The sequence below is a fragment of the Gymnodraco acuticeps genome, unplaced genomic scaffold (assembly GCF_902827175.1).
Source record: "Gymnodraco acuticeps unplaced genomic scaffold, fGymAcu1.1, whole genome shotgun sequence".
NCBI lineage: Eukaryota > Metazoa > Chordata > Actinopteri > Perciformes > Bathydraconidae > Gymnodraco > Gymnodraco acuticeps.
Window position 1 is genome coordinate 2,288,306 of NW_022989982.1, and position 17,737 is coordinate 2,306,042.

Below are 17,737 nucleotides of genomic sequence, written 5' to 3' on the forward strand. Positions count from 1 at the left end.
GTCATTGTAGATGTGGACTATCCGTGTGTTCCTATGTGAAGATAGGTGATACATGTTTATTCTTCTCTTTCCTGCAGGGTGACATCCAGCAACTTCTGATTGTGGCTGATCCCAAGGCAGCATATGACTACTGTGAGCATTACAGCCCCGACTGTGAAACCCCCCACGGTGAATCTCTGCAGGCCCAGCAGCCAGAGGATGAGGTCAGCCAACCAGGGAGGGCGGGGGACATTCAAAAATGAACTAATTGAGTGCCCCAAATGATCATTTCTATTTTCTAACTAGGAGATGTCGAAGACTTTCACTTTAAACCGTGTATTGCTTTTGTTTAATGTTCTTAGTTTGTCAATGAATGTAACTGATTAACACATATTTTTCGTGTTTTGATAAGGTTTTTCTATATATTTGGAAATGATATTATACAGTTATAATATAAATAAGGATAATTATAATACAAAAGAGAATCATGAGATCATGTAAGCTAACACTTCAATTCGTTAATCGGCTGCTTACACTAGTAATGGCAAGGCAATTACTGTGACAAGCGTAATATGAATATTAATGTTTGAATTTGATCTAATTACAAACGCCTCATCCTTGGTGGAATAGAAATGTGTTCACCCGAAACACCCTGCACAAATAACAGCATGTTCACACATTGGCAGACATACTGTATATTGCACAGCAGGTGTCTTCCATCAGCTGTCAAGGGTCAAATTGGAGGTTTGACAAGATGTGCACCTTGCACACAAAATGTAGCATATGGTAAACTGTGTAGCAGTACCAAGATGAGGTTTTCCATCAGCACTGATCAACATGAAGAGTAACATGTTAAGTTTGAAGTTATAATGAAAGCATCCAATAGGGCTATCAATTCTATTTCTCTGATCTTTTTCTGCAATTTACAAAAGCTTATTAACACAAACTGTATATTTATAATTCTTATTCCTGTGAATAAGAGATCACCAAGGTCACAGGGCACTATGTTGAACTCTTTGTCATTTCAAAGATGCTTTAGCCAATGTAACCATTCACACCCTTAAAACTGCATTAGTGCAACAGCTTAACACTTATTGTAAATGTGCTTATTAATAATTTGTAGGGGCATGATGAAACAATCAGACACTGACCAGCTATAACATAACAATATGGAGCCTGAACCGAAGTCAGTGCCAGATTATCTCCAGATATCAATCTATATTTCAATAATCTAACAATTGTAAATGCACATGCTATCATGTTCAGACTTCACTTCTAAGTTGCAGCATAACATGATAAACCTTTACGACTACAAGCTGGGGTTTCCCACATGTACTTTATCTGAGAATTTTGATGTTAATTTTTTTCGTCTTTGATAAAAAAACTGCAAGCGAGCTATATAACAGAGGTAGATGAACCACTTTCCTTAAATCGCACACCTTTAATTTTGCTGAATTTAAAGGGCCTAAAGTCTACAATTCATATGCTTTCAGTGAGAAAGTCTCATTGCCGTATCCCTGAAAAGCAGCTGGTATTTGTGTCTTTGAGGTTTCCCGGTTGTGTTCCTGTGTTTTATGAGCCTTTTAAACATCCCACCTGCTAACATGTCTGAAGGCTTAAACCCACATGGCTAGTTTCAGCATTTGTTTATTTGTTTGTTCACCATAATAAGGCCATTATTTGATTTAGAAACACTTGGATTTGTTTAACTAAAGCTTTTTACATATTTTTGGACCTGAATCTTAATATGTTATAAGTTATGCTTTATGATGCACCATAGCATCACAATAATGCTTTAACTCTGTGAACAGGATGCATGCCCAGGATGATATGTACCATATGTATCATCTTCTTGCTGAAAGAGCACTAATGCTAACACTAAGACCTCCCTTCATTCCTCTCTCTCTCCTCTCCCTCTCTCTCAACCTATCTAGTACACTACTGATGATTTAGATTACTCTCAGTTCTATGATTACTCTGAGGGAGCTACAGACACCATTCCAACCGATGAGTATTCTGAACCACAGGTAAATGAAAAAAGGAAAAGAAAAAATATGTTTCTCCTATAATGTCTCTTTCTGTCACTCTATCCCATCCCTCCGTGTGTCTTGTGTGTTGTCTGTGTGTCTCAAGATTATGTTTACTTGCACACCAATACTCAAGTAATTGGTGTAATCAGTTTAATAATAATATTGTTATAAGAATATTTCAGCCAAAAGTGTTGATTTGGCAAACAACTTTTAAATAATGAGCCATATTCTAGGTGTCTTAACATAGTTATACCTACTCTAATTCTGACCTGGTCAATAGGTTAGCCGAGGTATCATTTTAAGTGTGCAAGTAAACAGACTCAGTGTGCCAGTCCTCCTTGCATCGGTTTTATTCTCTCACTGGTAATTGCCATCTGCTTTGATTGTTGTATTTTGCATTCCAGCAAGTCTTTATAACTATTGTGTAAAAGCAAAAGCACTTTGGCTATTTTATTACTGCAATAGCTCCAAAGAGTTGCTGAAAGGCAAATCCTGTGTGTTTTTATATGTGCATTTGTCCCAGATGGAAACTCATGTGTCCAAACATTTTCCTGTGTGTTATATGAAAGGTTGAGTCCTCCATTGTTGTTCAGCATGCTCTTCACCCAACTATAACTAAATCCTATAAAGCTAATGTTAACCTGGCCGGCATTCCAAACGCAGCCCTTGTAGTTGATGTTCATGGTCAACGTTTTAGGGAATACCATGAAGGCCAACTACTGTACATGGGCTGCTCTTGGAAAGTGGAGCACATGGGTACTAACAGTTGGGTTGGAACATATGTTGAACTACAGTCCGGATTGTGCCTTTAAATCATTTCCACTTTTAAATATTCCATGTTTGTCTTGGTGTCTTTGTCGCCGCTACCTCTTCCAGAGAATGAAACGTAGTGTCTCCATGAAAAAGAAGAGGACCAGAAAGTCCCTCAGTAAAACTAAGGCCAAGCCCTTAAAGTTCTTTGCTGCCAAAAAATCATCAGCTAAAAAGTTGGCCGCTAAGAAGAAACAACAGATGCCTGGCTACCAGGCCACAGCGCCAGCACGACACAGAGGCAATTTTAGGGTAAAGGTTCATGTAAAGTAAAGGCTAAATGCCATCAAGATCTTCCTGCCTTGAAGGTAAAATCTATGATGGCAGACTTAAAGCTCCCTAACCTCTCTTGTGTAGAAGTAGCAGAGTCTGTAGCTTGAAAGGGCCCCTAGCAAATAACCTCTGGTCTGAGCCTTTTTGTTAACCCTCGCTTTATATTTCTTTCCTTTTTTCAACATGACTCAGCCAAACAATGTAGTGGATTACAATACAGACTTTGACTACGGAACTGTAGATGATACTCATACTCAGTCACCCTTTGCCACGAGCGGACCACATGAGGTAATTTTTATCTTCATTCTCATCTGCTTCTAAAAGCCAGTGTTAGATGTTTTGGGAAATGTGAGCCAGGAAGTTTTGACCCAAGGAAGTATCTGGTATGAAATGACTAAGACACAACCATTCTAATGAATCGATGTGTCTTTTGACTTAATTTTGTGCTTGACAGAACTGATGGACAGTGGGCAGATATTTTTTTATGTTAAAAAGCTGCAACAAACATTGTCTTCTGCATACACCATGTGCATTTACGGATTTAAGGATGCAATGCTACATAATGCAGTGGACAATGTGGCGATTACGTGTAGCTTCCTGTCAGGTCATGTCATATATATCTGGATAAAGCTGCAGATGTTGTTCAGTTCTCAGCAAGATACATGTGAGAAAAGATCTGACAAGATTTGCAGCCTAATCCAGGCATAAAATGGTTGACAAAGACAGAGCCTCAATTAGCTAATACTAGTTAAAGTCATTGATAGTGGAGATTATCTGTTTGACAACATCTGCCCTGTCCATCACATTTTCGGCTTGGTTTTGATCTCTAGTTCTGCTAATTACCTCCGTGAGCTGTGATCACCAAGGCTTAAAACTGCTCACAGCCGGCTATGAATGTGCAATATCTACCAATGTGTTTGACAAGTGGATGTCATTCTACAGGCAATTTAAATATAACTAATTCAGCGAGATGGAGTACTGGCAATATTGTGTAATTGCATCCAATTTGCTGTTCTTCAAAGCTAACGCTAAGCAGTGATCAGTTTAGAATCAAACAACACAAATTGCCAGGTGATTGTACTGGTTGTGCCGAATACAGTGTGTGAGTGTACCAGGGTAATATTACAAGCTGCTTAAAACAAATTCTATCAAAATAGATTTGATGACAAATCAACAAAGTAGCAAACATGTTTTTTTATGCACTCTATATATCTGCACAGCTCCTACAATCTGATGATTGATAAATTGTCCTTTGCTAATTGCTGCTTGTGTCATTTCAAACATCCATTTCAGCCTTTCTTTCTGATACTGTCTGTAGCAGTTTATCATGTATGATGTATCATGTGTATGATAAGAAAGAAAAGAAGGCTGAAATAACATCCCATATGTTTTGATATGTGTAGTAAACAACATTTTGATCATCTTATCATTATCTCATTTAGTCATTTTGGTAACACTTTATTTATTCCTTTGAGTTATAACATACCTTTTACTGAACTTAAGTATTGCTGTAGGAAATACTGCAATAATGTATTCCTTGAGTACGCGATTTAAGAGAGCATACAGTGTTGGTAACATCTATCTTGAAAGGGTTGTACATAATTAATGATCCTTATTGGTACTTTTTATTAGTATGCTTCAGTACTTAACAGTTTATAGTTTGGCCCTTTGGTTATATTCAAATTACAATCACATAATTACAATCCAAAAAAGCAAAATGTTCTTCTTGGTATAAATAATGTGTTACCATTGCTATTTTAAATTCCTTATTTTGCATATCATGCTGAAGTTTGAATTTGCTTTAATAACATCTTAAAGTAGACAATTTGCCTTGATTGCTTAACTAACATCTCTATTTCCTTGGTTGGTCACCATTACTTCCCCCCTCTCCGCCTGGTTAACACCTGGAAGGCTGTGGAGGAGGATGTTGTCGGTGCATATGTCACCGAGGCCACACCCATTGCACCGGAGCCCATTGTCCCAGAAACAGTGGACAACATGGACACTGGTGCGGAAGCATATGACTTAAAGGATTATGACCTAAAGGAGTATGACTTGGGCGAGGTTGACAGCAGGTTGTATGATTACGGGGCATATGATGAGTACGGCAGGGCGGGGCCCAAACCCACGGGGACCTACCATGATGAGGTGGGGCCTGGGGTCGCTGCTGAAACTGACGTTTCTGAGAGCGCCGTAAGTACCACACCCTAACCTGGCGACTGAGGGGTGTGAGCATGAACGGCACGCGACTTTGTTTGTGTTATGGACTCACTCTGTCTTCAAGTGCACGCCTTTCTAGTTGGTTGCTTGGCAATGTGTCATTGACATGTTGAGTGTGGGGTCTTTCTTCTATCTTACGTGTGTTTGGTGATTTATTTTTTTAAGAGACAATGCATGATCCTGTGTTTACCTTGAATGGGTGTAACTGATTACATCTTAATTTAGTATATCGCATTATAGCATACTGTACAGTGTATGCTTAGAAAAGTTATATACACTCACATATTATTGTCTTCTTTCTTCCAAATTCATCTTTCTCCACTCATAGCATTCTGTCATTGTATGTGGACCCAACCTGTGCACCACCAATACATTCCCAACGAGCCACACCGCCCCCTCCACACCCCTTATCTCAACAGTCGGATTTGATCCCTCCCTCTTCTCCTCTGCCATTTTAACAAGCCGCCCGTCTTTGACATATCCCTCCCTGTATGCACTTCAATTAGCCCATAACTCAAAGGCATCTGTCTTCAGAATGCACTCTCACTCTCACACATATTGTAAACCATATGGTATAGAGTCCTTTCACTCCCGTGTCAAACATTAGACCTCCTACTTCATGTCGTACATGCTTCTTTTTCTACTTTTATTTGTATTTGTTATTGCGATTTTGGCCTCAGTATTGTTAATGTTGCATAGACAAGACGTTAAATGGTCTTGCATGGTTTTTATTACCACTGACCCCACCCCCCCACTCTTGGACAAGAACCTCTTAATCCTTCCCATTTTACACCCAAAACAGACATAAACACACAACAGCTGAACGTATTCTACCACTAATGAAATACAGGTGTTTTGTAAGGCAGTGTCTCTCTTTCTATTATTCCGTGAGGTTTGCATGACAAAAATAACCTGTTGGTGTTGAGCAAAATTGTATTTGATCACCAATAGCCACACTGCACAATGGACTGCAATGATTGCATTGCTCCATTTTGGGCACATAGAGGTTTATTCTTGCTCATCACAACTAACATTATTTGATTCCCTCTCTCCCTTTGACATAGCTGCAGTAGTGATGACATTATTGATTGTTCAGGCACTAACCCTTCTTGTTGATGGCTAAACAGCCTCCTCCTTGTTCATCCTTGCTATTCATTCACCTGTGGTGTGTGAAGAATGTCACCTCTGTGCTTGCTTTGTTGCTACAGGTTGCTGGAGCTGAAGGAGCCTTCGGCCAGAAGGGAGACAAGGGCGAGCCGGCTGTCATTGAGCCTGTAAGTGATGTGATCGTATCATTTTTGGCCAATTTATTATTTACTTTGAGCTTTTCTTACACTTTTATTGGAAATTGCAAAAAAATAAGTAAGTAATGATAAATATAATCATTTGAAACTCCCAAAACATGCAGTTTGCCTGATGTTACACAGGACAGTGTTTGTGATGAGAAACACAATGTTTGTTTTTAAAGGGCATGCTGATTGAAGGGCCCCCTGGACCCCCAGGCCCATATGTGAGTATACTGTTTAAACATCAATATCAGTCAGTGTTCTTCGCCGGGGCGTAATTATACACCATTGCTGTCAGAATTGATTAAGATCGCATGCTAGTGGTGTGCTAACTGAGCGTTGTCTTTTTAGGGTCTTCCAGGTCCCTCAGGCCTTCAGGGACCCCCAGGTCCTTCTGGAGATTCTGGTGACAGGGTGAGTGGTCTTTTTATTTATTTTTATTTTTATTGTGTTCGAAAATAATCCAACCAAGGTCAAACTGGAAGATCATTCACATGGCTAATCCATGCTAGGACTCATATGTCAAATTACATTTGTGTAAGTAGTATATATATATGTTTAATAATTGCATAAAATGTTCTTACTCAGCTGCGTATTGTTTAAATAAATGTCCTTCTAGTGCTGCTAAAGTTAATTGATATTATCTATTGAAATCATGCTAGTTACTTTCCATGTGTTAGCATTTAACACTGCAGACAATAATCTATTCAATTTATCATTTTTCATCCCTTCAAAACGTCACCTGTCAGACATTCTTATCAGAAATGAATTTGATAAACAAAAGATAAGTAACCAAGTGCTGTATGTGCTGCATTAAAATAAAGATCAATACAACTATTGACTCCAAATGGCCGTAGAACATGTTTTTTGATTGCCGGACAGCAGTTAAGAATAGATAGATAGAATTGGAGGATGAAACCCTCTTTAAAGGTCACACATGTTCATGCACACGGCACACACAGTGACATTTGGTCTCTGCATTTAACCCATCCTAGTACTAGGAGCAGTGAATATTGCTCAACAGTTCGACAATCACCATACCTTGGCTTAAATGTATGTCAAATTTGACACAAACAAGCGTTGCAATCCCCCATTATGCTCAACAAAGCACTCCAATGTGTCTCTTATTAAAACAGAATTGATTTAATTGATTTGGTATTCACAAGCTCCACTACATCCTTTGTTTTCACAATTGTTACTGCTCATACTAAAACGTAATATGGTTGCACATAATTCCCGAGAAATCGAGTCCTAAAATATGTGGGTGAGTTTGAACCCTTTACACACCAGTTACTTTGGCCTCTGGAGGATTAGAAGATAAGTAAAGATATTTGGCTGGTTTTCCTTTAGTAAGAGGTATCCATATTTTACGCTCCACAAACATGCAACACACACTCAAACACAAACATGCAACACACACTCAAACACAAACATGCAACACACACTCAAACACAAACATGCGCACCAGATTTAGTGGAAAAGGATGTTGTTTTTTGACTGTAGACATAGCGTGGTTTACAGATACACAGGCCCAGTCTGTGTGATGGAGGAGGAGCATATGTTAATCAAATGTACAAACAGCACACCTCCAGCCTTTACAGCTTCATCTGTGTGTCTCCTCATGTTTGTGTTTCCATTATATATTAGATATTCCTTCCACAACACAATTTAAAACGAAAACAACATCGGATCAGGGACATTTAAAAAAACAAAACAACACAGCATTTCTAAGAATTTGTTGTTGTATTATTTCATTTTGACTAGTCTTTGTTGTTGAACCGTCTAACAGCAATCAAGAGTGTTTTTTAATAATCGGTATTAATAACAATTAAAAATAAAAAGTGCATATGTAGAACAGTGCAGGGTAGAAAGTAAGACGGCTTTAATTTAAAACATGTCAGTTTTTGTATCCAGCTATTTCAGAAAGAAAACGGGTACATTATACATGCAAGCAGATGTGTCATTTTAAATTTTCAAATCACTGACAATCAAGAAGAGGAAACCCAATTCCACATCATCATGTTGTCCTTTTAAAAAAAATATAATTGTATTTATATTATATTTCCTACACAAATCTTACAGTTAATCTAAAGAAAGTTGTATAAACTGTCTGTCTCCTGTGTATTACAGGGTCCTACTGGTCGTGCTGGTCTGCCTGGTGCTGATGGCGTGCCAGGACCCCCTGGTACCATGCTAATGCTGCCAGTACGTGTTCAGAATAATGCAAACGAAAACATGCCAGCTACCTAAATATGTTACCAATATACAGTAATTCCATAATAAGTTGCATTACTGGGTTCCTGAATTATTCATATAAACAGCATGATAAACAGTTTGATGTCTGTGTGTGTTTAACAGTTCCGTTTTGGCGGGGATGGTGAGAAGGGTCCAGTTGTGTCAGCCCAAGAAGCCCAGGCCCAGGCCATCCTGTCCCAGGCCAGAGTGAGTAGAAAAGGACATTTAAAAAGCCACTGCGAAGCCAAGGGGCTGTGGGCAAACCTCCACCCCCGCTCACTCCTTACACACAGCTGTAGGGGGAAAGGATGAAGGAGACAGTATTTTGGTGGCGAGGGGAGGGGAGAAAACTGCATTTAGTTGGCCTTGCAAGGCTAAAAGGAGACATGCCAAGCAGGCTGAAGAGCATAAAAAGGCCACTTTGAACAGATGGACAGGAGAGACTGTTAAAAATACTTTAGGGTCTCTCAACCTGCGGGTGGGCTAAACCAACAGGTGTAGAAAATGTCTTTGTGCATATGTGGGAGAGGAGGTGGGCGGTCAAGAGAAAGGGAGAACATCTGGTGTTGGTATTTAGGAGAGCTGTTGGATTAATGTGAAATATCCCACATTAATTACACAGTCAAAGACCACAGTAAACAAAAAGATTCATTGTGAAAATAAATCACTGAGTTTGCTTTACCTTAAATCAACATCATTAGAAAGCAATTAAAGAATGATCCAGAATGAATACAATACGACATAGACCAAAAGTAATTGCATAGGCTACCTTGTTATAAAATATAGATCAATTAAGAAATGATTGTTGTGCATGTTTTGCACTGAAGAACCTTTTTTAAACACTATGCAAGCAGAATAAGCAAGATTTACAAAATAAAAGATATATCTTTGTAAAAAAAATAAAAGTTTTGCTTAAAGGTAAATGTCCAATTGGAATATGTAATTGCTAATATGCCAACAATAACATATATTTTGGACACCACCACATTAAACACATTTTATATTAGCCATCATATATTTATTTTCCTTGATTGGATTCTGTTATAAAACAGTAAATACTTATCAACAACAATAACTCAAAGTAAAAAGGAAGTAATGACAGAATCAATTAGGCACGTAACACCAACATGCAAGAAGAGTTCATCGAAATTATTAATATCGTTTTAAGATGAACAAGTTATTGTGTATAAAATTCAAGCCGTACAAGGGAACAAAACTATAAAAGTGAGAACAATTATACAAACTGGTGAAAACACATATTATGTGATCAATTTGGAAAGTGGAGTTTCCTTCTAAAAATGGATATACAATTACTTTTTTGATGAGGTTTAGTGGACCTTTGACATTGTTCTTGTCTGTGCCTCTGACCTACAGCTGGCCATGAGGGGACCCTCAGGGCCGATGGGTTTGACAGGAAGATCAGGACCAGTGGTAAGTCTGCTTTTTCTTTTGTTTGTAGGAATTTAGAAATACACAATTGTTGTTCTCCACCAGTTGTTTATTATTCATGCTGTGATAGGTGCATGTGATAGGTATTATCATTTTATCAAACACAAACCAATATTTCTGAAAAAAATTATGTTTATTCAAACGCGCTGTCGACAGTTCTGCATTGTCTAAGAATGACCATCCTAGCATTTTCAGGACAATGTATTGGAAGAGTCCAGAAACCAGTTGAGAAGTGTTGTCGTATTAATGGTTGGTGGCTCAGTGGCCACACTGCCTGTGTGCCGGGGCAAGCAGCTGCCAAGAAAATCACTCCTCCTTTCTCCTGGGCTTGTTGATACAAGATCCACTATTTATCTGCAGGAAAAGTCCCATACAAAAGACACAAGAATTACCCTCTGTTAAATCTGCTCTCCTCAGACTCAAGGCCGAGAAAAATGATCCGAAATGATATGGCAATAAATAGATACAAAGCAAAGTGGATGAGATAAGGAATATGTGGCTGCTGAAATGTACCGTACCGTACATCTCCAAAAAGTTTTCCTTTTTGATTGATAACATGTTTAAAACCCACATTTTCAGACATTCAATCTATTTATGATTTTAAAACTTCTGTCTGTAATTGCCAAAACACCAGCTTTGAATCCACACTTGTCCGCAGACAGATTATTGTATATTCCCCAATTCTCTTCCCATAACTTAAACGTAGCACTGCATTATAGACCTAAGTATAACATATGCTAAGAGAAACCCTGTTTTGTTGATGCTTGTCTTTTAACTTGAAACACTCAGTTCTACATCCAAATAACATCAATGCTTGTGCCAGCGGCAAATAATCCATTATTTTAGAAACTTTTCATCGAAGAGTGCTTTATAAGACTTTCAAGTATCCTTTTGTCTTTGAATGTCATCACTTTTTTCAGGTACTTCATGCTTCTGTAGTAACAGGAATGTGTGGATTCATTTTTCAGAACAGAATGAGCTAAACATCGCCATCTGCTGTTTAATTTGCGCAATTTTTATTTTCTCGTCCCTGTAGCAAACTGCACATTCCCAATTTAAATACAAAGTATTAATGTTTGGTTTGTGTTTCCTCTTCTTAGGGTCTTCCTGGTTCTCATGGACTTAAAGGTGAAGGTGGAGACCATGGTCCTCAGGTGAAGAGTTGATCTATCTAATAATGCAAACATTAAATCCCTCACTAGCGATTGAAGGCAACTTCCCAGGTTATTAGTTCTCTGTCACTAAGTGGTCCTCATGTGTCTGTACAGGGCCCCCGTGGCATCCAAGGGCCTGCAGGACAACCTGGCAAAGCTGGCAAGAGGGTGAGTGTACTCGCTGACCTGCTCAACTCTCACGGTTCTGTGTGTGTGTGCTCACATGTCTCTGTGTTTGTTGTTGCGTGGTTGTTTGTACTTGTGGTCACTGCTCAAACGCTGAGAGGCTTATTTCCAATCCAACAAATAATTGCTTGATATATGCTTAAAGGCCTGCACTCCAATCCTCGGATCAATGGCCAGGCAGCAAATCTGTCTGAAAATGCCAAAATGTGAAAACTGGCTTTGGATTTGGGACAAAGATAGTGCATAGTGCAGCCCCTCTGCATGGCTAAACTTTTGACCAAATTGATTACTAATAAACATTAGGAAACACTTTATTTGAACAGTTACAAATATAAATGACAATTTCATAACCATAAAGGAGTTTTTTTGAATGTTTATATGACTGTTAAGTATTATTCACAAAGCCGCTGATTTTGACGACATTAAATATGATGGCAAGTATTTCCTATGTGAATTTTCATTAATTACTTGTTCATCTCCTTCTTTATTGGTACAGTTGTTCTTACTTCTTTTATTAAAGAATACAAATGGAAAAGGTTATTGTTTCAAAGGATTGTATAAACAGATGCAACAGAAAATCCGAGTAATATAAGGAGAAATATATTTCGTCTGTCTTTTTTTTGCGTGCTTACTGTTCTTATCAGCAGTTATAATGGCAGCAGGCTTCAGATGACCACTCTTCCTTAGTAACACCTCTTGATTGATTCATTGATTTGTATATTGAGTTTAATACGTCGTTTAACACCATTATGTGTCAGTCAGCATTACTTTTCTCTATTACCTGCACTTTTAGTGCCAACATTATCTAATGCTTTAGACAGATTTCATTTTTCATATTTCTGGCAAGACCTGCACAACCCAACCAACCATCAGGAAATGGCCAAACAGATAACACAACAATAACACCATAAAACGACTTCTTATCATCTTAAAAGCTTTTCCCTTCAACTCACCACTAACAAATGTAAGACTTTATCTAGATGTGTAATTATTCTGCTAATGTTTCCAGGGTCGTGCCGGAGCTGACGGATCCCGTGGAATGCCTGGAGAGTCAGGATCCAAGGTAACCCATGACAACACACAACTGTTCATGTTTATGTCACTAATAAGAAATAGTGTATTACTGTCATACAGCATTGCTCCCTGCATTGTGCAGTGCATGATGACTTTGATGTGTGATGGTGCTGTGCGTCTGGTAACATCCTCTGCTGTGTTTCCTTACAGGGTGACAGAGGCTTTGATGGTCTTCCCGGACTGCCTGGTGAAAAGGGACACAGGGTAAGTAAAGCATGGTAGTTGTGACCAGTTGTGATCAAACTGAACTGTTTTTGAAGTCCTTTACTGATTCCACTGAAATAGGATACCTGTGAAATATGTCCATTGAAAGTAATAATACACCAGATTTGTTTTGTGGAATCCTCATGAACAACAGAGTAGTGTTCGCCTGACAAATTACTCCTGTAGATGTTTTTAGGCTTATGAAAGCTTATGAGCAAAAACATTTTTCTTCATTTGATAAGACGCAAAATTGGCCTTAAAATGAAATCCTTTAGTTATTGGGGATTTGTATTCTTAGATTACTATGATTTACTGGAGGGTTGGGTAGCTTTAAGAGGGCAAGCATTTTAGATGAAATATATGAAATGAAATATATCTGGCTGCGGTCACTAGTCAGAGATCATGTTGAGTGAGTTGCATACATTTCAGTGTGATGAGGGAACACTGCAATGACATGGGGGAAAGTATGGAACGAGAAGTTGTAATTTGTTTCATTCCACTAATATGCCTACATTATTAACTGTTACATGGAAGAATGTGATGACAGTTTTGTATCAAAGCCGGTTAGCCATATTTAATGTATTCCAAGTTTGTAAAATAAGCTGTAGTTTATAAAGTTGGATGCAGGGAGGACTTCACTGTGGAGGGCGGATACATATAAATCATATAAATCAAGTATGTTTTATGACTGAGCCTGATCAAATCTACTGATATTTACAAATCCTACATTAGGGAGATGCAATAGCAACATATATGAACAACAAAACACAAGCGTTACACAAGAATGATGAAGGTTTTTAAGTAACCTACAATTAACGTATAGAATAGAAAGGGAGGGATGGAACCCTCTTTAATGGTCACACATGCAGAGCACACAGCGACATTTGACCTCTGCTTTTAACGCATCCTAGTACCAGGAGTCTAGTACTAGGAGCAGCTATTGTACAGCGCCCGGGGAGCAATGGGAGTGTGGGGGGAAGGGGGTTGCCCGGTGCCTTGCTCAAGGGCACCACGGCAGGGCCCATGAGTAAAACAGTATGATTAGAAAGTATATTGAATGAGATACAGCATCATTATTATTGAGTTTTAAAAATGAAAACAATGTATTAGGCAGAATATGTAAAGTAATATGTAAGAAATGGAAAGAAAAAAGTATTACACCGGTAAGTGGTAACAAGCCCAGAGTTGATTTATTCCCATATCATAAAATGATAAACTAAACTAAATCTGTCTCTTTTTCTCATCTCTGTTATTATTTATCTGTCTCTATTCAGGGGGAGCTAGGACCAATGGGACCCACAGGATCCCCTGGAGAGGATGGACAGAGAGTAAGTACTTTTTGTTTTACTAAAACCCTGATAAATTATAAGCAAATTGCCCTCAACTTAGAGGAACCACTACAGTCAGCTCCTTTAGCTGTGGTCCGCCAGCTCAGCCCTCAGGCAGCGGCAGCTGGGCGGAGACTATTAACTTGGAAGGAGGAGGGTTTGTGTTTAACCTTTCCTCCCTATGAAACTAACTACCCCACAATAACCTCCACCTCCACCCCCAGGCAGTTACTGCATTCAATAATATTGGTTAGGTTGAGAATAAGCCTTACCTAATACAGGCCTTTGAGGACTAAATATGGTGATAGATATTTACTGTTCAGATTGTATTTGTTTAAATGAAACAATAACCCTGTGTGATAAAGACCAATTCAATACATGTAATCTTTTACCTTTGACCTTTTTCTACCCTTAGGGCGAGGATGGAGAGATTGGGCCACGAGGATTAGCTGGCGAGAGTGTAAGGCTGCTGTTGGTTTGGTTTTATCAGGCTATCCAAAACATGTGATTATAATGTGTTGGAACAAAATCGTCTTCAATCCTAACATCACAATGATGTCTGATCTCTCATTGATAAAAGTATCCACCAGAGGACACAATTGCCCTGATAAAATGTATTCATTCATACAAGACATTGCTTCTGATTTTTCATAGGGTCCTAGAGGTTTGCTGGGACCTCGCGGTTCTCCCGGACCCCCTGGATCTCCTGTACGTACCATTCCCTTTAACATACCTATCCCTGGTATCATTTTATGAATGGATACAATATATACTGTATATATAAGATATTCACGAGTCTCTTCTCACCTGTCCTTCGCAGGGTGTTGCTGGAGTTGACGGACCTCCAGGTCCAAAAGGAAACATGGTACAAACACAACTTACTAAACTGATAAATATGTTGCTTGATAAACTCACTAGGCAGAGTTTCAGGGGGATGTGTGAGCTGTACATGACTGTTTTTGCACTGTCTTAGTTAGCTGGAGTTCAAAGGTCAGATCTTAGAGGAGTAAAGTAGTGTGGCAAGTTTAACTGGCCAGGTTTGAAATGTGCAACAGCTAATAAATAAACAAGCCTTTGAAAGCATTTAACAAAGTGATCACATCAGGACACAATAGAATAGGTTCACAGCCCCAGTTAGTTAAGAGGCAAACTGACAGGCATTCATGTTGGAGTAAATGAGGCAGTGATAGTAGTATACACCAAAACACTTGTTTAAACTATGTCGTCAAATCATTTGTGGAATAGGTTGATCCTCAAACATTATGGTACCCATCAGGTCGCTAACAATGACTTTAATTAGTGAGTTATTCATGTGGCAGTTTTTGGGAACCAGATTAGTCTGGGCCTACTGTTGTGTTTGACATTTTCCATTTTTTTTCAGGGACCACAAGGCGAGCCAGGCCCACCCGGGCAGCAAGGAATCCCTGGAACACAGGTGAACAAATCAATCATACATGACAAAGGAATATATACAAACTGCACTGCCTGTAAATGCATCATAATCTCTTTATACAGTGGAGTGGCCACAGATACATTATGTTGTGTGCCTCATGAGTGTTTATATCGTGCTCCACTAACTCCGCACACAGAGCAAATAAGATTTGCTTTAGATTTATGCACACACACATGCACGCACCCCCCAAACACATTTAGTCAAATATTTTTCAGGGGTTCATCTTGGAAAGGGGAATGTTTTGGGGTTGATCCAGTTGAAAGCATCGTATTCATGTTGGTGGAATTCCTGCAAAGCTGCCACACCTGTTGGGGCAAGCTTCAGTGCCTCAAATTACCCCTGCGACACACACACACACACACACACACACACACACACACACACACACACACACACACACACACACACACACATACACATACACACACACACACACACACACACACACAAGGTAGCAACATAGGAACACATATTTGAAAAAAAACATGCAGAAATGCTGTGTATGCAGTATCACAAGCATGCTAGATGCTAATGTGCCTACATACCCCCCTTATTACACACACACACACACACACACACACACATACACACGTACACACACACACACACACACACACACACACACACACACACACACACACACACACACACACACACACACACACACACACACACACACACAAAGGTACAAGCCTCACAAAACATTTACTAGCTCAACTATTTACAGCTCCAACAAACTCCTCTGTTTATCTAACTTGTATGTGTGTTTGAGAATACTTTGTATGTGTGTCGTAACTATAGCAACAGACTCATTTCTTATTGACTCTTTCTTATAGGGTCTTCCTGGCCCCCAAGGCCCTATTGGACCACCTGGGGAAAAAGTATGTAACCTTTATTTCTTGTTATAGTATGTGAAAAAGTACAAATAAAATCCGAGCACAATATATGTGTCACAATGAGTTAACGTTGTTTAATTTACACCATATATCATACTGTATGCGGATAATTATTAGCATTTTAAAAGATCAAAGTTATTGTTAGTACAACTTGGCATTACGTTTCCTGCTTTTTATGTTAAGCAAAACACATTTCATTAGCTACGTTTAATCAGTGACAGTCTGCTCTCTTAAAGCCAACTCCAGGTAACAAAGGAAATTAACGCTAAAATGTTTTATGTTTTGCTTTTTTGTAAGTCTGAGATACTCTTAATTAAACCTCAATAGACCTAGGTAATATAGTGTTCTGAAACTAGTAACCTCTGACCTTTGAACTTATATGTATTTTTCTTTTCTCCATACAGGGACCTCACGGCAGGTCGGGATTGGCTGGATTACCTGGAGCTGATGGACCTCCTGTGCGTGCTCTTAGTATATCAGTATTACACACACACAAATAGAAATATGTCACCGTTAAGTCCCATTAAATCAACCCAAACCTCAGACACTACTCTCGCATACAGTATACATGCAATGGATACAATAATCCCTTTTAAATCAGCAAGCTAAGTGATGGATGTAGAGGTTCAGCTCAAGTTCAACCTACGGTTCCCAACACAGAGCTGACCTGTGTATGACCTCTTCAAAGCACATTTGATAACCTGTAATATGCTTATCAAACGATTGCACAATATATAAGCATGGAGTGCAGGTCAGGTAGTTTGTGACATTGTGTACTCCATAGACAGTCCTGCCTTTTTAAAACTATTTTAATTTACAAGTTGCTGGATACCCTAGCTTATAGTGTAACATGGTGTAAGTGGCTCTCCTAAAGATAACAGCCAGTTTATAAACAAAATTGACATTATTCATCTTAATTTATAGTATGTATTTATTTTAAAGATCTTGACATTAAAACAAATCCCCATCTAGAAATGTATTCAGATATACAGTATAACAATGCATTTAGACTATATGTCTTAAGAAGGTTTGCAAACTGTTTTATCTAACAAAATACAATTATGTATGATATATAGACTATGGACACTCGTTTTGATGGGTTTACCCTTTTGGTGTATGACACACACACAGAGCCTTCTTGTCAAATACTTCTATGCCCC

At 38.8% G+C, this 17,737-nt stretch overlaps 1 protein-coding gene across 3 annotated transcripts in view; it reads left to right on the plus strand.

Annotated features, from left to right (window-relative positions):
* The window catches only part of col11a1a (collagen, type XI, alpha 1a), a 68,141-nt gene that overhangs the window by 15,331 nt on the left and 35,073 nt on the right, over nt 1-17,737 (plus strand). Inside the window, exons 5-25 of one of the 3 annotated variants that reach the window (XM_034211953.1) lie at nt 78-203; nt 1,914-2,006; nt 3,285-3,380; nt 5,004-5,285; nt 6,521-6,586; nt 6,781-6,822; nt 6,950-7,012; nt 8,729-8,803; nt 8,957-9,040; nt 10,208-10,264; nt 11,383-11,436; nt 11,551-11,604; nt 12,632-12,685; nt 12,847-12,900; nt 14,175-14,228; nt 14,644-14,688; nt 14,883-14,936; nt 15,049-15,093; nt 15,610-15,663; nt 16,518-16,562; nt 16,982-17,035. In XM_034211953.1, coding sequence (XP_034067844.1) covers nt 78-203; nt 1,914-2,006; nt 3,285-3,380; nt 5,004-5,285; nt 6,521-6,586; nt 6,781-6,822; nt 6,950-7,012; nt 8,729-8,803; nt 8,957-9,040; nt 10,208-10,264; nt 11,383-11,436; nt 11,551-11,604; nt 12,632-12,685; nt 12,847-12,900; nt 14,175-14,228; nt 14,644-14,688; nt 14,883-14,936; nt 15,049-15,093; nt 15,610-15,663; nt 16,518-16,562; nt 16,982-17,035 — 1,551 coding nt within the window. The remainder of the gene's footprint in view (nt 1-77; nt 204-1,913; nt 2,007-3,284; nt 3,381-5,003; nt 5,286-6,520; nt 6,587-6,780; nt 6,823-6,949; nt 7,013-8,728; nt 8,804-8,956; nt 9,041-10,207; nt 10,265-11,382; nt 11,437-11,550; nt 11,605-12,631; nt 12,686-12,846; nt 12,901-14,174; nt 14,229-14,643; nt 14,689-14,882; nt 14,937-15,048; nt 15,094-15,609; nt 15,664-16,517; nt 16,563-16,981; nt 17,036-17,737) is intronic. The other 2 variants (XM_034211954.1, XM_034211955.1) reach the window with 2 other exon arrangements.